Consider the following 16,370-nt stretch of genomic DNA (forward strand, 5'->3'; position numbering starts at 1 on the left):
ACTGCAGGTTGTTACCTTGCTGGCCAACGGCAGGAGACCTGAAGAGCCTGAAGCCTGAGAAACGATTCTGCATGAAGCTCTTCAGCTTGAACACTTGTGATGATGTCATGACCTAGACGCCACAGCTTTTTGCGTTCTTAACTAATCTGGATTTTTACCCTGGAAAACACAAATTTCAATTCATTGTTGGTGATGACAGCGTCACTGCAAATGGATTCTTGAAGCGCTGCAACGACTGAACAAGAAGGAAAATGCATCTGAAGCCATTCACCATCTCGCGCTTCCAATGTTTCCTTTTCATACATTCTCGTTTTTTATTGGCCTCCTCACAATAGAACATGAAAAGCTTTAATCTCAAACTATTTAGTCGACAAACGCAGAGAAACCAGAGAACGACAGGACTCTTCCTCACTCCTCATCACTCCTGTGTTCTGTGGTGATGCCCCTGGCGTCAGCTGATCCAGCTGCCCCATCTGACCACAGAAGAAAGGGGGTGCTGGTGTCAGAAGGGAAAGGGGACCAGAACATCACCCCGCCAGCAGAACCGGGCACAGCTGAGTACCACTAAAGTCCCCAGAGACGCTGAGTAGGGATCCCAGCAGCGGAGACAGAGGGACGGCGACCTCAGCTGAGAGGAGCCAAACCGTCCCACCATACTCTTGTCGCACTGCGCTGTTTCGTAGTGGGTGCAGAGCTGTGCACTGGTACCAGGAGAGGAACCGGGAACTGTGGGTCCTATCTCAACCGGAGACAAAGGTTCAGGACTCTGATGTCAACTCAGATGTGGCTGGGTTCTGCTGCACGTGTGTTTGCTGTACTTTGATGCTGTCAGGTGGGTCACAGGTGAGTGTCACTCAGACTTCGCTGTAGATTTAGCTTCCCTTTTTCTCAAGCCGCTTCACAAGTTTTCATCATTATTTAGTTTGAGGCCCCTGAGTGTCTGAGGGCCCGATGCTCTACAGTAGAAGACAAGTGGAGGACGGTTTGTCTTTGAGCATGCTCATGAGCCTCAGGTTGAACTGGGCGGGGTTAAAGTCCTGGAGGTTGGATGTAGCGGTCGGCGGGCTGTTGTCCTTCTTCTGCCTGGACGTGACCCTGTACTGAGCCTTGACGTTCCTCAGGGGGTTGTAGCCCAGACTTATGTGATCTGGACAGTGGAACACCTCTCTGATGACGGCGCCCCGCTGTGATAACGCCACAAAGCCGTTCCGGAAGGTCACCATTCTGACGACGGCCGAGTAGACGTACTGGACCAACAGAAGGTTTCCTGATGGCCAGATGCAGAAAACAGACACGAGTGAGGATTTGTGGCGTGTACGTGGCATGTCTCCTTGGTGTGTGTTATTAGCATGTGTGTGTGTCATAGCTGTGCAGTACATCTGTGAGGCAGGTACTACGACCTCGAGACTGTTGACTTCAACGTACCCGTGGCGACGTCCCAGACTTTGATGGTTCGGTCCTGCGATCCAGTGAAGACTGCCTGGTCGCTGTCAGAGAAGGCGGCACAGAGGACGCCCTCGAAGCAGAAACCCTGGACACGGACAGCACCACAGCAGAGTTACCACCTCTTTGTTTGAGTGTCGTGACATAGAAACCTGCAACCGTCCTGCAGCTGCAGTGGAGGCCTTTGTGTTGATGGACTCTTTTCAGAGGATGAGGGGGCCCTGCTGCCCCGGCCCTCGGCTACAGGGGCCCGCATCTGAGCTGCCCTCTCTAAAAATGACCAGTCGTAACCACTGAAAGCTCCGCCCTCATGAAATTACATTAGCAGTTACCAATTGAAGCTCTGCCTTCTCTAAAAATTATAATTACTTACTTTTGAAGCTCTTGCAGAGTTACTGGTAGTTTCTTATCTATCTTTATATCTAAGCTCCGCCTTCTCGAAAGAAGACGTTGCGGGAAGCCTTTCTGCAGCACAGGCGCGTTGTTACCAGCTGATCACGCTCTGGCTGGTGGTCATGAAGAGGCAGAGGAGGAACAATGCAACTACAAAACACCTCATCCCTGAAGGGCTAACTTCCCTCTCATGCACTGTCCAACTACTAGCCAGCGACTGCATGGCGGCGCCTCCATCAGTGTGGAAAGAGACTTCCTCCCAGGTAGAATAAATGTGAGATGGCTGGACACCGGCATGCATGTGAGGAGCACCTGGCGCGTGTTTAGTAACCTTGAACTCCATGGTGTGGTCCAGCTCCAGCGGGCTCAAAGCCCACAGCCTCTGCACAGCGTCCTCCGAGCCCACCAGCGCGTGGGTCCCCCAGTTGCTGGCAGCCACGCAGGTCACTCTGCTGCGGTGGGACTGTAGGCTGAGGGAGCTGCGGCTGCTGAAGTTGTAGAACTTCACTTCTCCACCACACGTCCCGTACAGTAGCCTGAAGTCGGACAGCAGGGCCATGGACGATAGCGGGGCCTGCAGGAGGGACAGTGGGAACCGGTCCAGGGGCCCCTCCACCGTGGGAAAGCTGTCTCGGGTGGTGATCTCAAACAGACAAACCGAGTCCTCGTAGGCCACCGCCATGTGCTTCTCCTGGGGGCTGACAGCCAGGCAAAGAACCCTGGGGAGGCTCTCTGGAGGTGGTATGCAGAGTGTCTCCTGGGGCAGGTCCAGCGGGTAGATGAGGACGGTGCCGGTGGTCAGGCCACACAGGAGTAGGCGTTTGTGTTGAGCCAAGTCCAAACAGCTGACCTCTGTGGATACGGGCAGCCGATCCACTATCGACCCTGCAGCCAGACCAGGAGAGCATGAGACCAACGACTGGGAACCAACCGAGTAAATCTGGCTTCAGGGGACAGTCCACCCATGTGGGCTTTGTCTTATTCGGAGTCCCATTCGGCTGTGGTCAGCGTGGCTCACCGACATGTTGGTACTCAGTATGGCGTCTGGTCACCAGACATGTGTCTACTCCAACAAACATCACATTCCTCTCTGATCATAGATAAAACTGCACTGACCCGTATGATTGTCCCAGCTGATCACCTCCGTCTGGTTCTGCTGACGGACATAGAAAACTCTGTCTGCGTCTGTTGTGACAGCAACGTAGGCGGAGCCTGCAGGGATGTGGGCGGTGGGCTTGTGGCGAGCGTCATATTCCAGACTCCACAGCTGGATGTAGGAAGCCGATGCTGAGGCAGACAGCACCAAGCTGTCGTACCAAAGCAGGTGGGTGACGGGAGCGTCTGAGCCACACAAGGTGTCCAGCAAGGCTCCGGTGGTCACCGACCACACCTGGAATACACAGAAACATGGCTGCTGGGGCCGCCAGCACTGACGTTCTACAGCTACAACGGTCCTGTCAGGTGAAAGGTAAAGTAAGAGAAAAGCTTTGATCCTCACTGTTCTGCAGACCAATGATCCACATCAGAGAGAGCGTTTGACTGAAAACCTGCTCAACCAGACCACCACCTGGCCTCGCTCACCTGTGCAACCAGGTGTCAGTGGCCGCTATTTTCTCTGTTACATTTCATAGTAAAATGATTCGGTGTGCACAACAGAGTACTGCAGAAATAAGGAATTTTTGTAGTTCCACTGTAAGTTAGCATGTCAGGTATCACAGCTCCTCCTCTGATTGGTCAGGTCCATTTTGACAACTGCGTGTGTTTTGCAGCGCCCAGGCGCCCTGCATGAGCTGGACCACTGTGTCTGTGTGGGCACTGATACTGAGTGTGTACTACTACTAGAGGTACTCCAACAGAGCTTCCAGCTGTCTGATGATGTCACATATTTCTGCATCAGATTGATGAGCGCTGATATCATAGGCCCCGCCCACTTACTAAAGTTCATGTATTTATCAGATAATTCAGGTTGTTTGATCACTGATCAATACATTGATCTATCTATATAGACACGTGTATGTATGTATGGAGCGCACACGTCAGTGTACCGACGCTGCACAAGCGACTGGTGGAACTTTAGGGTGACCCAGCTAACGAGGATAAACGGTGGCATCTCGTACTCGTACGAGCTGGTCGGCAGCTCCGGTGGCGAGCAGACGGCTATCAGAGGACATGCACACGGACAGAACACAGTCCTCGTGCTGCAGGTTGAGGAACCTTTCGACGGAGTCTCTGTTGATGTTGAAGAGGCTCAGTGTTTGATTGGCACCTGCAGGAGATCAAACATCACTGTTAGGGACGGTCACCCACCAGAGGAGGCACACACCTGGAAACATTCTTTCAACACATGACACGGTTCCTTGGGCTGGGAACCATACTGGGAACAGCTAAACTGATTAAATAGCTTGTTAGCATTAGCAACGTTTCTGTGTCTAAACCCGACCGGTTTACTAGAAACATAAACCTCAGGTTCATTGTCCTGTTGAAGGGTTCTCAGCGGTTCTACGATCACGTAGGAGAACGCAGACCTTCTGGTTTTTGTCGCTCTTATCAAAAGCAAATAGAAAGATTGGATTGTGAGAGTGGCGCCGCAGTGGTCACCTGGAACCTGAAACCTGGTACCTGAAACGTGGTACCTGCACAGGTTCCAGTGTGTGATGCAAGTAATAATGTAGCCTTCAGTCGCTAGCTGGTGCTCATGTGTGCTTCGGACTCGATGCTCTAAAGCAGGGGTCAACAAGTTTGACCTCGGCCAAATTCATCTGAACCATCAGATGGCGGCCAGGAGATCAGATTCAGTTCCTTCATCCTACTTTGGTTCTTGTTGCTTAGTTACGCAGAGAGGAAACTGGTCTGTTGCTCTTGCTGTGGATGATGTCATCAACTCATCCACTCACGTCCATCAATGACGTCTGACAGTCTTCATGAGTTATGAGAGATCAGCTGATGGGCGAGAGAGAGATCAGCTGATGGGCGAGAGAGATCAGCTGATGGGCGAGAGAGAGATCAGCTGATGGGAGAGCGAGAGATCAGCTGATGGGCGAGAGAGATCAGCTGATGGGCGAGAGAGAGATCAACTGATGGGCGAGAGAGATCAGCTGATGGGCGAGAGAGAGATCAACTGATGGGCGAGAGAGATCAGCTGATGGGCGAGAGAGAGATCAGCTGATGGGAGAGAGAGATCAGCTGATGTGCAAGAGCGAGATCAGCTGATGGGAGAGAGAGATCAGCTGATGGGCAAGAGCGAGATCAGCTGATGGGAGAGAGAGATCAGCTGATGGGAGAGAGAGATCAGCTGATGGGAGAGCGAGAGATCAGCTGATGGGAGAGCGAGAGATCAGCTGATGGGCGAGAGAGATCAACTGATGGGCGAGAGAGATCAGCTGATGGGAGAGCGAGAGATCAGCTGATGGGAGAGCGAGAGATCAGCTGATGGGCGAGAGAGATCAACTGATGGGCGAGAGATCAGCTGATGGGAGAGAGAGATCAGCTGATGGGAGAGAGAGAGATCAGCTGATGGGCGAGAGAGAGATCAGCTGATGGGAGAGAGAGATCAGCTGATGGGAGAGAGAGAGATCAGCTGATGGGAGAGAGAGAGATCAGCTGATGGGAGAGAGAGAGAGATCAGCTGATGGGAGAGAGAGAGATCAGCTGATGGGAGAGAGAGAGAGATCAGCTGATGGGAGAGAGAGAGAGATCAGCTGATGGGAGAGAGCGAATGGTGCAGCAGCGCCACCGTCTTGTGTTGATCAGTGGGACATGAACAGCGGAGGAGACTCTGTCAGCGTCAGTTCTCTGACAGAAGAAGCAGGTGAGGTGGGAGGAGTCAACACAGGCAGCAGTAGAAGAAGCCCTGTGTCTCTGTGGCTCACAGTAGCCTGAACCTGTGTGTCTTACTCTGAAGCAAAGACATGCACATTATTAAGAATCCTCACAAATACTGATCCAAAATTGAAAATGATGATTTTGTCAGTAATTGTGCAGCCCATCAGTGACATCATCAGCTCCCAGAGTTCCCCTGAGTCACCTGCCAACAGAAGTCTTTCATCTTCGGTGACTGAAAGCAAAGATGGCAGCAGAGGGAATTTGCCGGCGGTGAGTCGGCCTGTCCTGGAAATCTGCCGGAAGGAAAATTAACCAGTTGACCAACAACAACACGGACAGAAGGAAATCCCAGACAGAAGATGCAGGCGTATGGAAGTCAGCTGTTGTGGCAAACATGAACCCTGACCCGTCTGAGCCGATGAGATGAGTACCGTCCTCTTCATTCAGAGATTTGTTTCATCATGACAGCAACAATAAGAGTGAGGAGTGAACGAACATCACCTCGATTAAAAAATGAGTTTTCAGTTTCAGATGAGTTTTCTGACTTCTAAGGTCCGTGTCATGTGACTGTGCTGTGCAGCGAAGAGTGTCTGTCAGGGGACCTTCTGAACATCTCTGAATGAAATGCATCAAAATATGTAGTCTACACAAAAGTTAATTTTTATAAATCCTCCTGTACAGAGGCTATAAACTGCAGGTGACAACTCGGAGGGTGCAGACTTCAGCCTCCAGTGGTTAAACTGAGTACTGCACTTAAGTAGACAACGGGAGGAAACTCTGTACAACTCAACCTTCGTTCCTCAAACTTTGATAATTAAACCTGGGAACCTGATTTTTAATCAGTCTAAGAATTAGTTTGTTATTTTCTGTTTCAACTGAGAAGATTTTGAGGAAGCTGACAAACCAAAACTTGAGACTGTAAAATCATTTGATCAGGTTACACTCTGACAAATGATTGATGTTATTTAGAAGCAGTGACAGTCATTATGTGTCTGTGGTTCTGGTTTGTGAAACCCACCTGATGCAGAACCTGTCCCCCAGTAACCATGAAGACTTTCCCACGTCTTGGTAATGTCACAGTGATGGCAGGGGTCAGGTGTTCCTCACAGGATTCCAACTGGGTCTCAAGAGGTGGAGTCCTGCCAGCAGGACAGGATATTCTGACCCGGCCTGAGTCCAGGAGGAGAACTATGGAATCTTCCAGAACACCTAGAACCACCAAGCCTTCCCCACCGCTGCTGACAAGGAGCGTTTCAGCTGCCTCCAGCTCCAACACGGTTACCTGGAACAAGAACCAGGTCTGAGTCTGAGCCCGGCCAGGCCCGAACGCGCACATGGGACTGGCTGTGTAAGCACATTAATGACCAGTGACCGTGTTTATGAAAACCCTCGGATCTGCCAGTGAAGATGTGATAACACATTTGGGAGTTAAACTTTTATCAGTGGTTTCAAAATATGGGCAGTGGCCCTCATGTGGACTGTGGGGAACAGCTGACACAGTCTGCTGGGCTTTGGACCTGAGGGATTGGTGGCGATCAGGGGGCATGTCCGAGTCACTGCGGGCTCAACCCAGCGCTCTCTCTACTACAAAGATGGCTGCCTTCCCAGTGCCTCTCCATGGTAACCTAACATGCCTGTACAATTATCCACAGTAAGTGGCACTTAGTTGGTGGTCCGTTTGGACACCGCCCCCTTTGACGGGCCTGTTCCAGGGGGCAGGTTTGACATCTTCCTGTCTGCAAGAGGAATGAAGAAATGAAATGAAGTGTCTTCCATTACCAACATTCACAAACCCACAGAACCTCCACCGAGGATCAGCCCTAGCGCCACCATGGTTCTTGGGCCATTAAATCAAGCCAGCGTTACCTCACCTGGTTGTGACCGTATTCATATGAAAAGAGAGGAGTCGGTTGCAGCGGACCAATCAGCAACATGGCCGGCTGCTTGGCACCAGAGGAACAAACTCTACTCCTTCAAAAAATGAGGAACATAAATCATAATCCACAGCTGCAGCAGCAACTAACCCCTGGGCGTGCAGTGTTACCATGGCTACAGGGTGATCCAGTTGACCTTTAGGTGACCTCACCTGTGTCCTGGCGTAAATGAATAGCAGCTGATCACACAGGTGCAGCTGCACTGCTGAGGCCATGGAGTCAACAGGCCACACCTCCTGCATGCAGAGCAGCTGCTGGCCAGTCATCAAGCTCCACCTCCTCAGGGAGCCATCAGCAGCCAATGAGAGACAGTGGGCGGAGCTGTCAATCACCTTGATGGACAGGATGGCAGCTACAGAACACAGACAATTACAGCTTGTATAGTTAATGTCGCTGTCATAGTTACTGCTATTATCATTGTTGCTACTATTATTGTTGACCTCCAATTAGCAAGTTTGATTGTGTGCATCGGTCAACGTGTCACAGTTGTTGTTGTTGTCACTGACCAGCATGTCCCACCAGAGTGTCTACGAGTTGTTTTTCAGTGAGGCTCCAGACCGCCAGCACACCATCAGCTGATCCTGCTACCAGAAGCTCCGCCTCCTTGCTGATATCCAGACAGAGAACACCTATGGACACACCCACAAGGAAGATATGACCATAACCCTCTCCAAAAATACTGAGGAGTAATTTGATGTAAACAAAAACGAAGGTTTAAGAGGTGGGAAAAACACTAAACAATGTCCAGGTTCTGGTAGAAAACGGGACACCTCAAGGCAGTGGCACAGGGCCGCTATTTTTCATCATCCTGATCAATGATGTTTGTCAGTAAACATGTGGCAGGAAGTGTTTGATGTTCAGAGGGTTGAGGTGTTTCTGTGAGTCACATTGTTCAATTGTCATCTCACTTGGAAAGTGATGTCATCAGCTGATTGTTCATTTGCACACTAAATATACTTGTCACACTGTAAGCGTCAATAAGAGGTCAAACTGAATCCAGATTGATCACCTCCATGCAGACCGCATAGCGTATGCTGAAGCGCCCCCCCTGGTGGGGGCAGGAAACTGCACTTAGGGACGAGGATGGGCTCTTGACATGACAGCAGCCACTCCTCACACTGGCAGCACAGCTGGCCAATCACGGAGGGGAAGGGCGTGGCCAAGGAGCACAGTCTGGCTAAGAGCTCGGTGTAGAAGAGAGACATGTCTGAGGTGGAAGGAAAACAGAATGCCGGCAGACATTTCAACCTCCTAACCTTCCAAACTGTAACAGAAGTCAAACTGACCCATGTGACCATCCAGGAAGTCCAGGCTGGGTTTGATGAGGATCAGAGTGTCTCGCACCAGTCTGGTCTCAGAGCAGTCCATATACTGGGTGCACTGGTCAAGGTCCTGAATCACACTGGACACGCCGCACACTCGGCTTTTACAGAAGAGCCACCTGGCGCTGCCTGAAACACAACAACAACGTCACACCTACACCAGTGAACCCTGGGTGACCCAGTAACAGGCTGTCTGTGTATCGTTGGCACGGAGACGAGTACCGGCTGGTATATTGCGTCCCGGGGTTGGGGGCGCGAGTGAGGTGCAAGTGCGGTCGCTAGTGGATTATCGGTGTACCTGTCTGTACGTGCGGCAGCCGTGAGGGCAGGGGGAATACAAACGCAGCATTTGAGGTTACAAAAAAACCCCAAAAGAACCTTTTGACCTTCAAGATTGTATGCTGCTCATCCAGGGTCTGTTTTGGGGGGGTGTTCATCGTGTCACATACCAAGGTTTCTTGCCTTATTAGATCACTTAGATATTTGTGAGAATTCCTTTCGTCCTGGAAAAGCGACTGACCTCTGACCTTATGACCTGATCAGCTTAAGTCAAAGTAGACGTCGGTGCCAAATTTGAAGAAATGTCCGTGAGGTTTTCCTTCAAAAGCTGCGTCCGCCACTGCTAGCATCCTACAGTCTATGACAGTGGTTCTCTTGCATTGGGTAATCTATGTGAAGGCTCTGACAAGGAGGATGACACCTGGTACCTTTGATGTCATCTGGTGGGTGGGGCTTTAACCTCTTACCAATAACTTCTTGTCTTAGCTCCTCCCACAAACCAGCATGCAACAGGTGATACGGCAGCTCCTGGAGCTTCCTGACGTTAACCAACCCCGGAGCAAACCACAGCGGCTGGAGCGGGACCTGTGACATCATAGAGAGAATGAGAACACACCACCAGCAAAGAAGCAATGAAAGCATTTTTAAGGTCACTCCGCTGTATGTCGCGCCAGTGTCATGCTGCAAAGATGTTCATTTGCTGTCACGTGACCATCAATTATTGTCATCATCCAAAAAGCCTCAAGGCTGTTGATGGGGCGGAGTATCCTCCTGTAGCCACGCGTCTGGGAAACACACCACACAGGTCGATGACATCCCTCTGATTCTTCTCACTATCATCTAGCAACCTCGCATTAAAGGAGGCTCTGGAGGAATCTCAGCCATCCGGACCAGCGCACCTGCATCCTCCCCCTGTTCTCTCCTCGCTGGTTTAGAGAGGGTGGAGCTAAGTTACGAAACAGGAATGATAAAAAAAAAAGATGGCTGCTGTAACACCAACAAAGCCTCTATTTTGTTTATTCTGGGGTCCTGATGCAACATGGCGTTCCGTAGAGGTGAACCTATTCATAATAAGGCTTAAACACAAGAACGCTAAAAACATTGTTGTAAATATGAATTATTATATGATATATCAATTATTATATGTGTTATTGGTGAGGAGTCATCCATGCTGCCACCTTTCTGTCAGAGAGCAGCAGCGTCAGGCCTGGAAGAGCCACTGGCTTCAGTTTCCCTGCCCAGCGACCCAGGAAGTACTCCGCCAGGGTCCTGAGGCGTCGCCCTCGGCGCTCTGATGTCAGGTACCGTGCTGAGACCGTCTCCCAAATACATCTAATATACACACAGAGAACTTAAAGTCCATGAAAACTTCTTCTACCTTGAAGTCTTCTAATCTGGGTTGTGTTTGTCACCGGTGCTTGAGGGAGATGGCGATGGTACCACCCATCCAGCGCTCCTCCAGCTGGTCCTCCAGGTCCCTTCTGAGGTGAGCCCAAAGGAGGGGGGGCAGACGGATCAGCGAGGGTGTCGGCGGGAGGGAGTACCTGTACACCTCCCCAATTACATCGTTATCCAGGGACATGACATCACAGAGTTCACCCTCCAGCAGGCCTTCCCTGTGGATTAGCTGATGATGTCATAACTTGGTAATGATCACATATAGTTTCAAATTTTGCTCTGTCGGTCAATTTAAATAATTTTTCTTTCCTTTTTAATGACATAGGTCTTTATAACAATATTATAAAATATTATCATCACAGGTTTTGAAGACTTCACGTTAACTTGTTGGCCCGCTAGCAAGCTCATGCTAAAAACCTTTAACGTGTTACCTAAAGTGTACTTTGTCTTTTATGTACAAAAAGGTGTAAGAGCCAGCAACGTGTATATTTAGCTTAAAGCTAATGGAAAAATAGCTACACTTACCAAAAACATCCATTTACAAAATTCACTGGCTTACTGAGCGTGTCTCTGGATAAAGACGACACAGTTAGATTGAACATTCGTAAACGAATGTATCTGGGCAGTTTAGCCGTTGTTAGCCATCAGTCTCCATTAGCTTCGAGCTAAATATACACGGCTGGCTCTTTCTGCATTTTGGAGTCACAAAAGAGTGGCGAAGGAGAAAAAACATCTCTGGGAGTGAAACACAGTGGCGTGCCGATTTAACCATCTTTGGAGGGATTGTTGGAAGCCTTGAAGCCGTAAGTTTTACAACCAGTAGAGTCACACCCTGCTGGCAGTTTACCCTTTCTGCAGGTCATGGCAGGCAAATGCGTTTGTCCATCGTCTTCCACTTATTCCTACATTAAGGGTCGCGGGGGGTGGAGCCTATCCCAGCATCTACGGGCGAGAGGCGGGGTTCACCCTGGACAGGTCGCCAGTCCATCGCAGGGCCAACACACAGAGACGAACAACCATTCACACTCACATTCACACCTACGGTCAATTTAGAGAATCAATCAGCCTCGTCCCCAAATTGATGTCTTTGGACGGTGGGAGGAAGCTGGAGTACCAGAGAGAACCCAGCAGGAACAGGGAGAACATGGAGACCCACACAGAAAGATCCCGCCCCCGAGCCGGGACTCGAACTCGGAACCTTCTTGCTGTGAGGCCACAGTGCTGACCACTGCTCCACCGTGCAGCCCAAATGCGTTAGTAACTTATCAAATTCATTACAGTCCTGTTCTTCTTATGGTCACAACCATTCTCATGGAGGTGCACTCGCAGGACCACAGCCCACCTAAATGCTACAGTGTCATCGTTCATGTTCTTAATCACAACCGTGTTTATGCTGTCACAACCCGTCAAAATGGCCGCAGGGAAAAGGACATATTGGGACAACTGTATGTGCACTGGCTTCACCTTTCATTGACATGCTCAATCTATTCTACAATCTATCATTAACACTCACCTTGCCAAAGCAATGTACCCCAAGGCCCCGCCAACCAGCTCCTTCCCATGTTTCTCCTCCAGCATCAGGAAAAGCTGTGACATCATATCCTGTATGTTGGTGCCAAGGAGCAGCTGTGTGAGTGGGGTGGAGGACATCCAGCGTTTGGCTGCAGACAGAATCAGCATGAGGTGCAGGGGACAGCCGCTCTTCTGGAAACTCTGCAGCGCCGCTTCACTCTGCTCTGACGTCAGAGTTCGCTGTGATGCTTGAAGGTACGACTCCATGATCTGTTTTCCTTCATCACGAGACAGACGGTCCACCTCAAAAAAATTCTCCAGAGTCTTCACCTTCAGCCGCATGTTAGCAAACACCTCACTCTTGGTGTCCATGGAAACCACAAGGTGGATATTGGGCGGGATGTCGACAGGCAGCCAGCACAGTCTGTGTGCGTGATGTTGGTCAGACAGCTGATCCAGCGTGTCGAGGATGATGAGCAGCACGTTTCCCTGCTGGGACACCGCAGCCAGAACGTTCTGGAAGAACCTCACCAAATCCACGTGTGTGTTAATGGTCAGTGAGGTCGGCGGTTCCAAACCACACGCCAGACAGATCTGGAGGCAGATGCTGTGGAGGAGGTGGTCAACATCTGTTCTCTGAGGATGACAAGCGGACAGCAGCCTGATCACCACCATGGCGCCGTCCTCCAGCACCGTATCCATCTCCTGTGCCAGCTTGCACAACAGAGCTGTCTTGCCCATGCCAGTGGTGCCGTGCACCACCAGTGGGCCATGGCGGACATTCGTGGACTCCCACATGGTGAGACAGAGCTTCCCTAGTAGACCCTCTCTCCCAGGGAGATCTCTGCAGAGCCCGGCACTCATGGCAACATGGTGCCCAACCTCTTCCACCACCCAGTCTGAAGTACCTTCTTCCTCAATGCTTCCCCAGACCTTCCTCTGCCACCCCCCATCCCCAGAATCCATTGCCACTCTGATCTTGGCCTTCATCTGAGAGACAAACTGCTCGCAGACAGAGTCCAGGTACTGGGCGTGCTCTTTACGCTTTGGGTCAATGGATCCTTTGCTGAGCTCCAAGCAGTGCAGGTTGAGGATGTTCTTGGAGGAGGTATAGAGGCGGGACTTGAGGCTAGCAAGGAGGCCCTGGGCTTCTGCATCCAACAGCCCATCAGCAGTCACATCCATGAACTTGGCAAGACGCTTAGGACCATCCCTCATCCTCTGGCGGGGAATCTCTCGGACAAAGAGCAGAGCTGATTGTTCGCCCTCCTCCTTCCCTAAACCCCGCCCAAACTCCCGCTCTGTGACTGTGAGGAGAAGAAAACACTGAACTGTCAGGAAAACATTGGGACAAGGCCTAAAGTCAAACTGTTCTCAACCATTAGAGAAGCACAAGAATGGAGCGCAAACTGTGTGAGACGTCTGACCTGATGTGAAGAAGAGCTGTTTCTGCTCAGCTGTGATGTCACCAGCAGCTGCTGCATCTGCGGCGGCGAATCGAAGGTGCTGCAGCATTTGAGCCTCAATGAAACGCCAAGAAAGGACCTCCTTTTCACGTTGGGGCCCACTCTCAGGTCGGAGGTCACTGTAGTGGGGGAAGTGGACTGGGATTGGCTGAAGGACATAGGTGGGTGGGATGGCATTGTTGTCCCTCAAGTACCACTGTTGCAGCTGCTTGATGCCTTCCGGCTTTTTGGACAGTTTGGACAAAAGAATTTCAAACTGCTTCTCAGGGATAAGACGGGGAAGAGGTCGGTGGCCATACCGGTTCCCCAGCAGAGCCTTTAGAGCCGAAACAAAGAAAGACAAAGAGGAAACACAAAGAACAAAGAAAAAATGAGCTGAAGGCCATTGTGGATTAAACTCACCATCACAATATAATGTTCAACTTCCGCTCAAGAGAGACCCAATCAAAAGATCTGACAACCATCTGAAAGTGTTACCTTTTGCTGTTTAGGGTGTCCACAGATAAGGCATCGCTCTCAACTCATCAAACATTCTCCTTTATCTTTCTGAACAAAAATGCAATGTGGATAATTTTGATCATGCTGGGAAAACCACCTCGGGGAAGATGAAACACTCACAACGAAAGCTGGACCTGCTGAAACCCTCTTGCAGGTCTGGATCTCCTGCAGAGAGAGCTCGCAGGCCTCATGGTCCCCAGATGTGATGTTTCGAATCCCCCAACGCAAATCCACCACCTAAATGGGAGTCATGACTCATGTATCCAGCTATCAGCCCTTTCATCTCATTTGTTTAATCCAACTTTGGTTTGAAAGTTTGAACTCTCAATGCAGTGAAAATGTTAAACTGACCTCAAACACCAAGCCCTGTCTGCGACAGAAAGCAAGGACTTCTGGGTAAGCTTTCTCCAGCAGAGCCTTCCTCTCGCTGCTCATGTCTGACCAGGGAGCCGTCAGCCAGTGGGTTGTGGGAGAGGTCACAGAATACTAATGACAAACAAACCTGCATGGCATGGAAACTGTAGTACAAACAACACAGTTCCTCCACTTTGTTTTACTGTTGGATAAATGTCAGCTACATCACCTAGAGCTCTGTTTCAGCTCTGCAGTTTTACAGTGTTTACTGACTACGAGCCGACAGCTAACGCGCTAACATGCTCACAATGAAAACTAGCTGCAGGGCAAATCCAGGAAGGTAAACTGCTAAGTCTCTTTTGACATCATAACCAGCTGAGTGTGAAAATGAAAAATGAAAAATCTTCCGTGTTTCACTGTCATTGACAGACAAGTGGAAATCTCCCAAGGCTTTTATTACCAGATGCTGAAGAATTCACCTGCAGACTTTGTCAGGTTGTATTGTGGGAAATGTGGGGTCAAGTGTTCTGGAGTTTGATCACAAAATAATCAACACTAGAAGTCAAGATCTGTCCTCCTCTGCTGCACAGACACTCACAGCTTAGACAGCACCAACGAATGACTCTCCCCTTAAGACAACAACTAAAAACAGAACTAATATTAGTAAGCAAACGGCTTATTAAAGCTTCATGAAAGCCCCCATGATTTAACACCCCCACCTGTGAACGTGGAGCTGATGAAGACTCGGACCATGTTGGATCTGGTCCTCTGAGCTGTCCGTCCCCTCAGCACGTCCCGCAGGCTCACATCTGCTGCTTGTCGCTTTGCCATCGTGGTCGTCTGCTCCAGACCCAGCCAGCGTCTGATGCCTCTGCGTCTCCTCAGTCACCAACCTCTTTGTCCCCCTCAGAGATTTTCCTCCTTAGCAACCTCAGCACCCTGATGGAGCCACCAGGCCGCTCTATCGTTTCCAATCATTTCAAATTAACACAACAACAATACAACATTGTATTTCCAGTTTATGGCACAATTCTGGCATCAATGTTTCAGCATTTTTGGGTAAATAATTTCAACGTAATTTGACAACTAGTGATGTAACCTCTGTACACTAGCAGCTAAAAGTTGATGAGTGCTACCAGCTGGTTTTGGAAGGTGACCAGGAGGTATATTTATTGTCCAACAGGAAGTTGGCTTCCAGTCTCTGTGCTAGCCTAGGATAGCAGTTTCCTTTTTCTTCCAGGATGGATGCTAAATTATGCTAACATTACCCTCCCACTTCTTATGTGTGTGTGCTATGCTAGGCTAGTCAGGTCCCCAACCTCTTGATGGAGAAGACAGTGAAATATAGAAGTGGCTGCTGAACTGCAACATCATGAAGTGACCTCATAAGGATGGAAGAACTGCCTTGACTCACCTGTGTTTTTACCGAGCGGGGCAGGTGGGAGGCGGAGCCTCTGGGGGCTGCTGCTCACACCTGCAACTTGACGCTAATTATGCTGAAAACATGACACTGACAAGGAAGGCCAGGATGATGATAATGAGGATAACAACAAAGTCACTGTAGGGCAGGTGCTCGCTCTCACTCACACACACACACACACACTTCAAACCTTGTTGCCATGCGACACAAACACACCTGAAACTTCTCTGTCAGTTTAGTCTTCAGCTCACTATCAGGGCTCATTAAGGATCCAGCAGGTGTTGTTGACTCAAGCCTCGCAGGCCTGGGAGCGTCATGTGTTCAGGGTGTCTGTTCTCATTAAATGTCTGTTGACATTCATGATGACCTGAAAACATTTTGATGGTCAAAGGTCAAAGGTCACTGACACACATTGTGGACACATACGATCATAACGCCATATTTGTAGTTGTGTACACGGAAGCCCTCAGTGGGATGCTGGACTCGTGGGGGATGCACGGACATCTTAAACCCTTTGTTTTGTTCTGAC

General features: G+C 50.0%; 1 protein-coding gene across 1 annotated transcript; it reads right to left on the reverse strand.

Moving 5' to 3' along the window:
• Positions 1–307: 307 nt before the first annotated feature.
• On the reverse strand, positions 308–15,719 carry nwd1 (NACHT and WD repeat domain containing 1). Its single transcript, XM_086223839.1, has 19 exons — positions 15,141–15,719; positions 14,419–14,504; positions 14,188–14,304; positions 13,531–13,885; positions 12,105–13,410; positions 10,606–10,809; positions 10,372–10,525; positions 9,661–9,778; positions 8,879–9,043; positions 8,602–8,799; positions 8,099–8,221; positions 7,745–7,944; positions 6,677–6,940; positions 5,861–5,951; positions 3,954–4,102; positions 2,953–3,226; positions 2,168–2,721; positions 1,426–1,531; positions 308–1,267 (listed from the first exon to the last, which is right to left on the reverse strand). Exons 1-19 carry the CDS (start codon positions 15,250–15,252, stop codon positions 957–959), a joined length of 4,887 nt encoding a protein of 1,628 aa, XP_086079965.1. The 5' UTR covers positions 15,253–15,719; the 3' UTR covers positions 308–956.
• Positions 15,720–16,370: the final 651 nt, after the last annotated feature.

This window comes from Aulostomus chinensis, chromosome 14 (genome assembly GCF_037954235.1).
Source record: "Aulostomus chinensis isolate RoL2024-O1b breed Wild chromosome 14, RoL_Achi_v1.0, whole genome shotgun sequence".
Taxonomy (NCBI): Eukaryota; Metazoa; Chordata; class Actinopteri; order Syngnathiformes; family Aulostomidae; genus Aulostomus; species Aulostomus chinensis.

Excerpts from the sequence above, each read along its gene's own strand:
- nwd1 (XM_086223839.1), bottom strand. The coding sequence starts at position 15,252 with ATGGCAAAGCGACAAGCAGCAGATGTGAGCCTGCGGGACGTGCTGAGG. Across the intron at positions 10,526-10,605 it reads GCCATCTCCCTCAAGCACCG|ATGTATTTGGGAGACGGTCT; the intron begins GTGACAAACACA and ends TGTGTATATTAG. Across the intron at positions 8,800-8,878 it reads CTTCCTGGATGGTCACATGG|ACATGTCTCTCTTCTACACC; the intron begins GTCAGTTTGACT and ends CTTCCACCTCAG.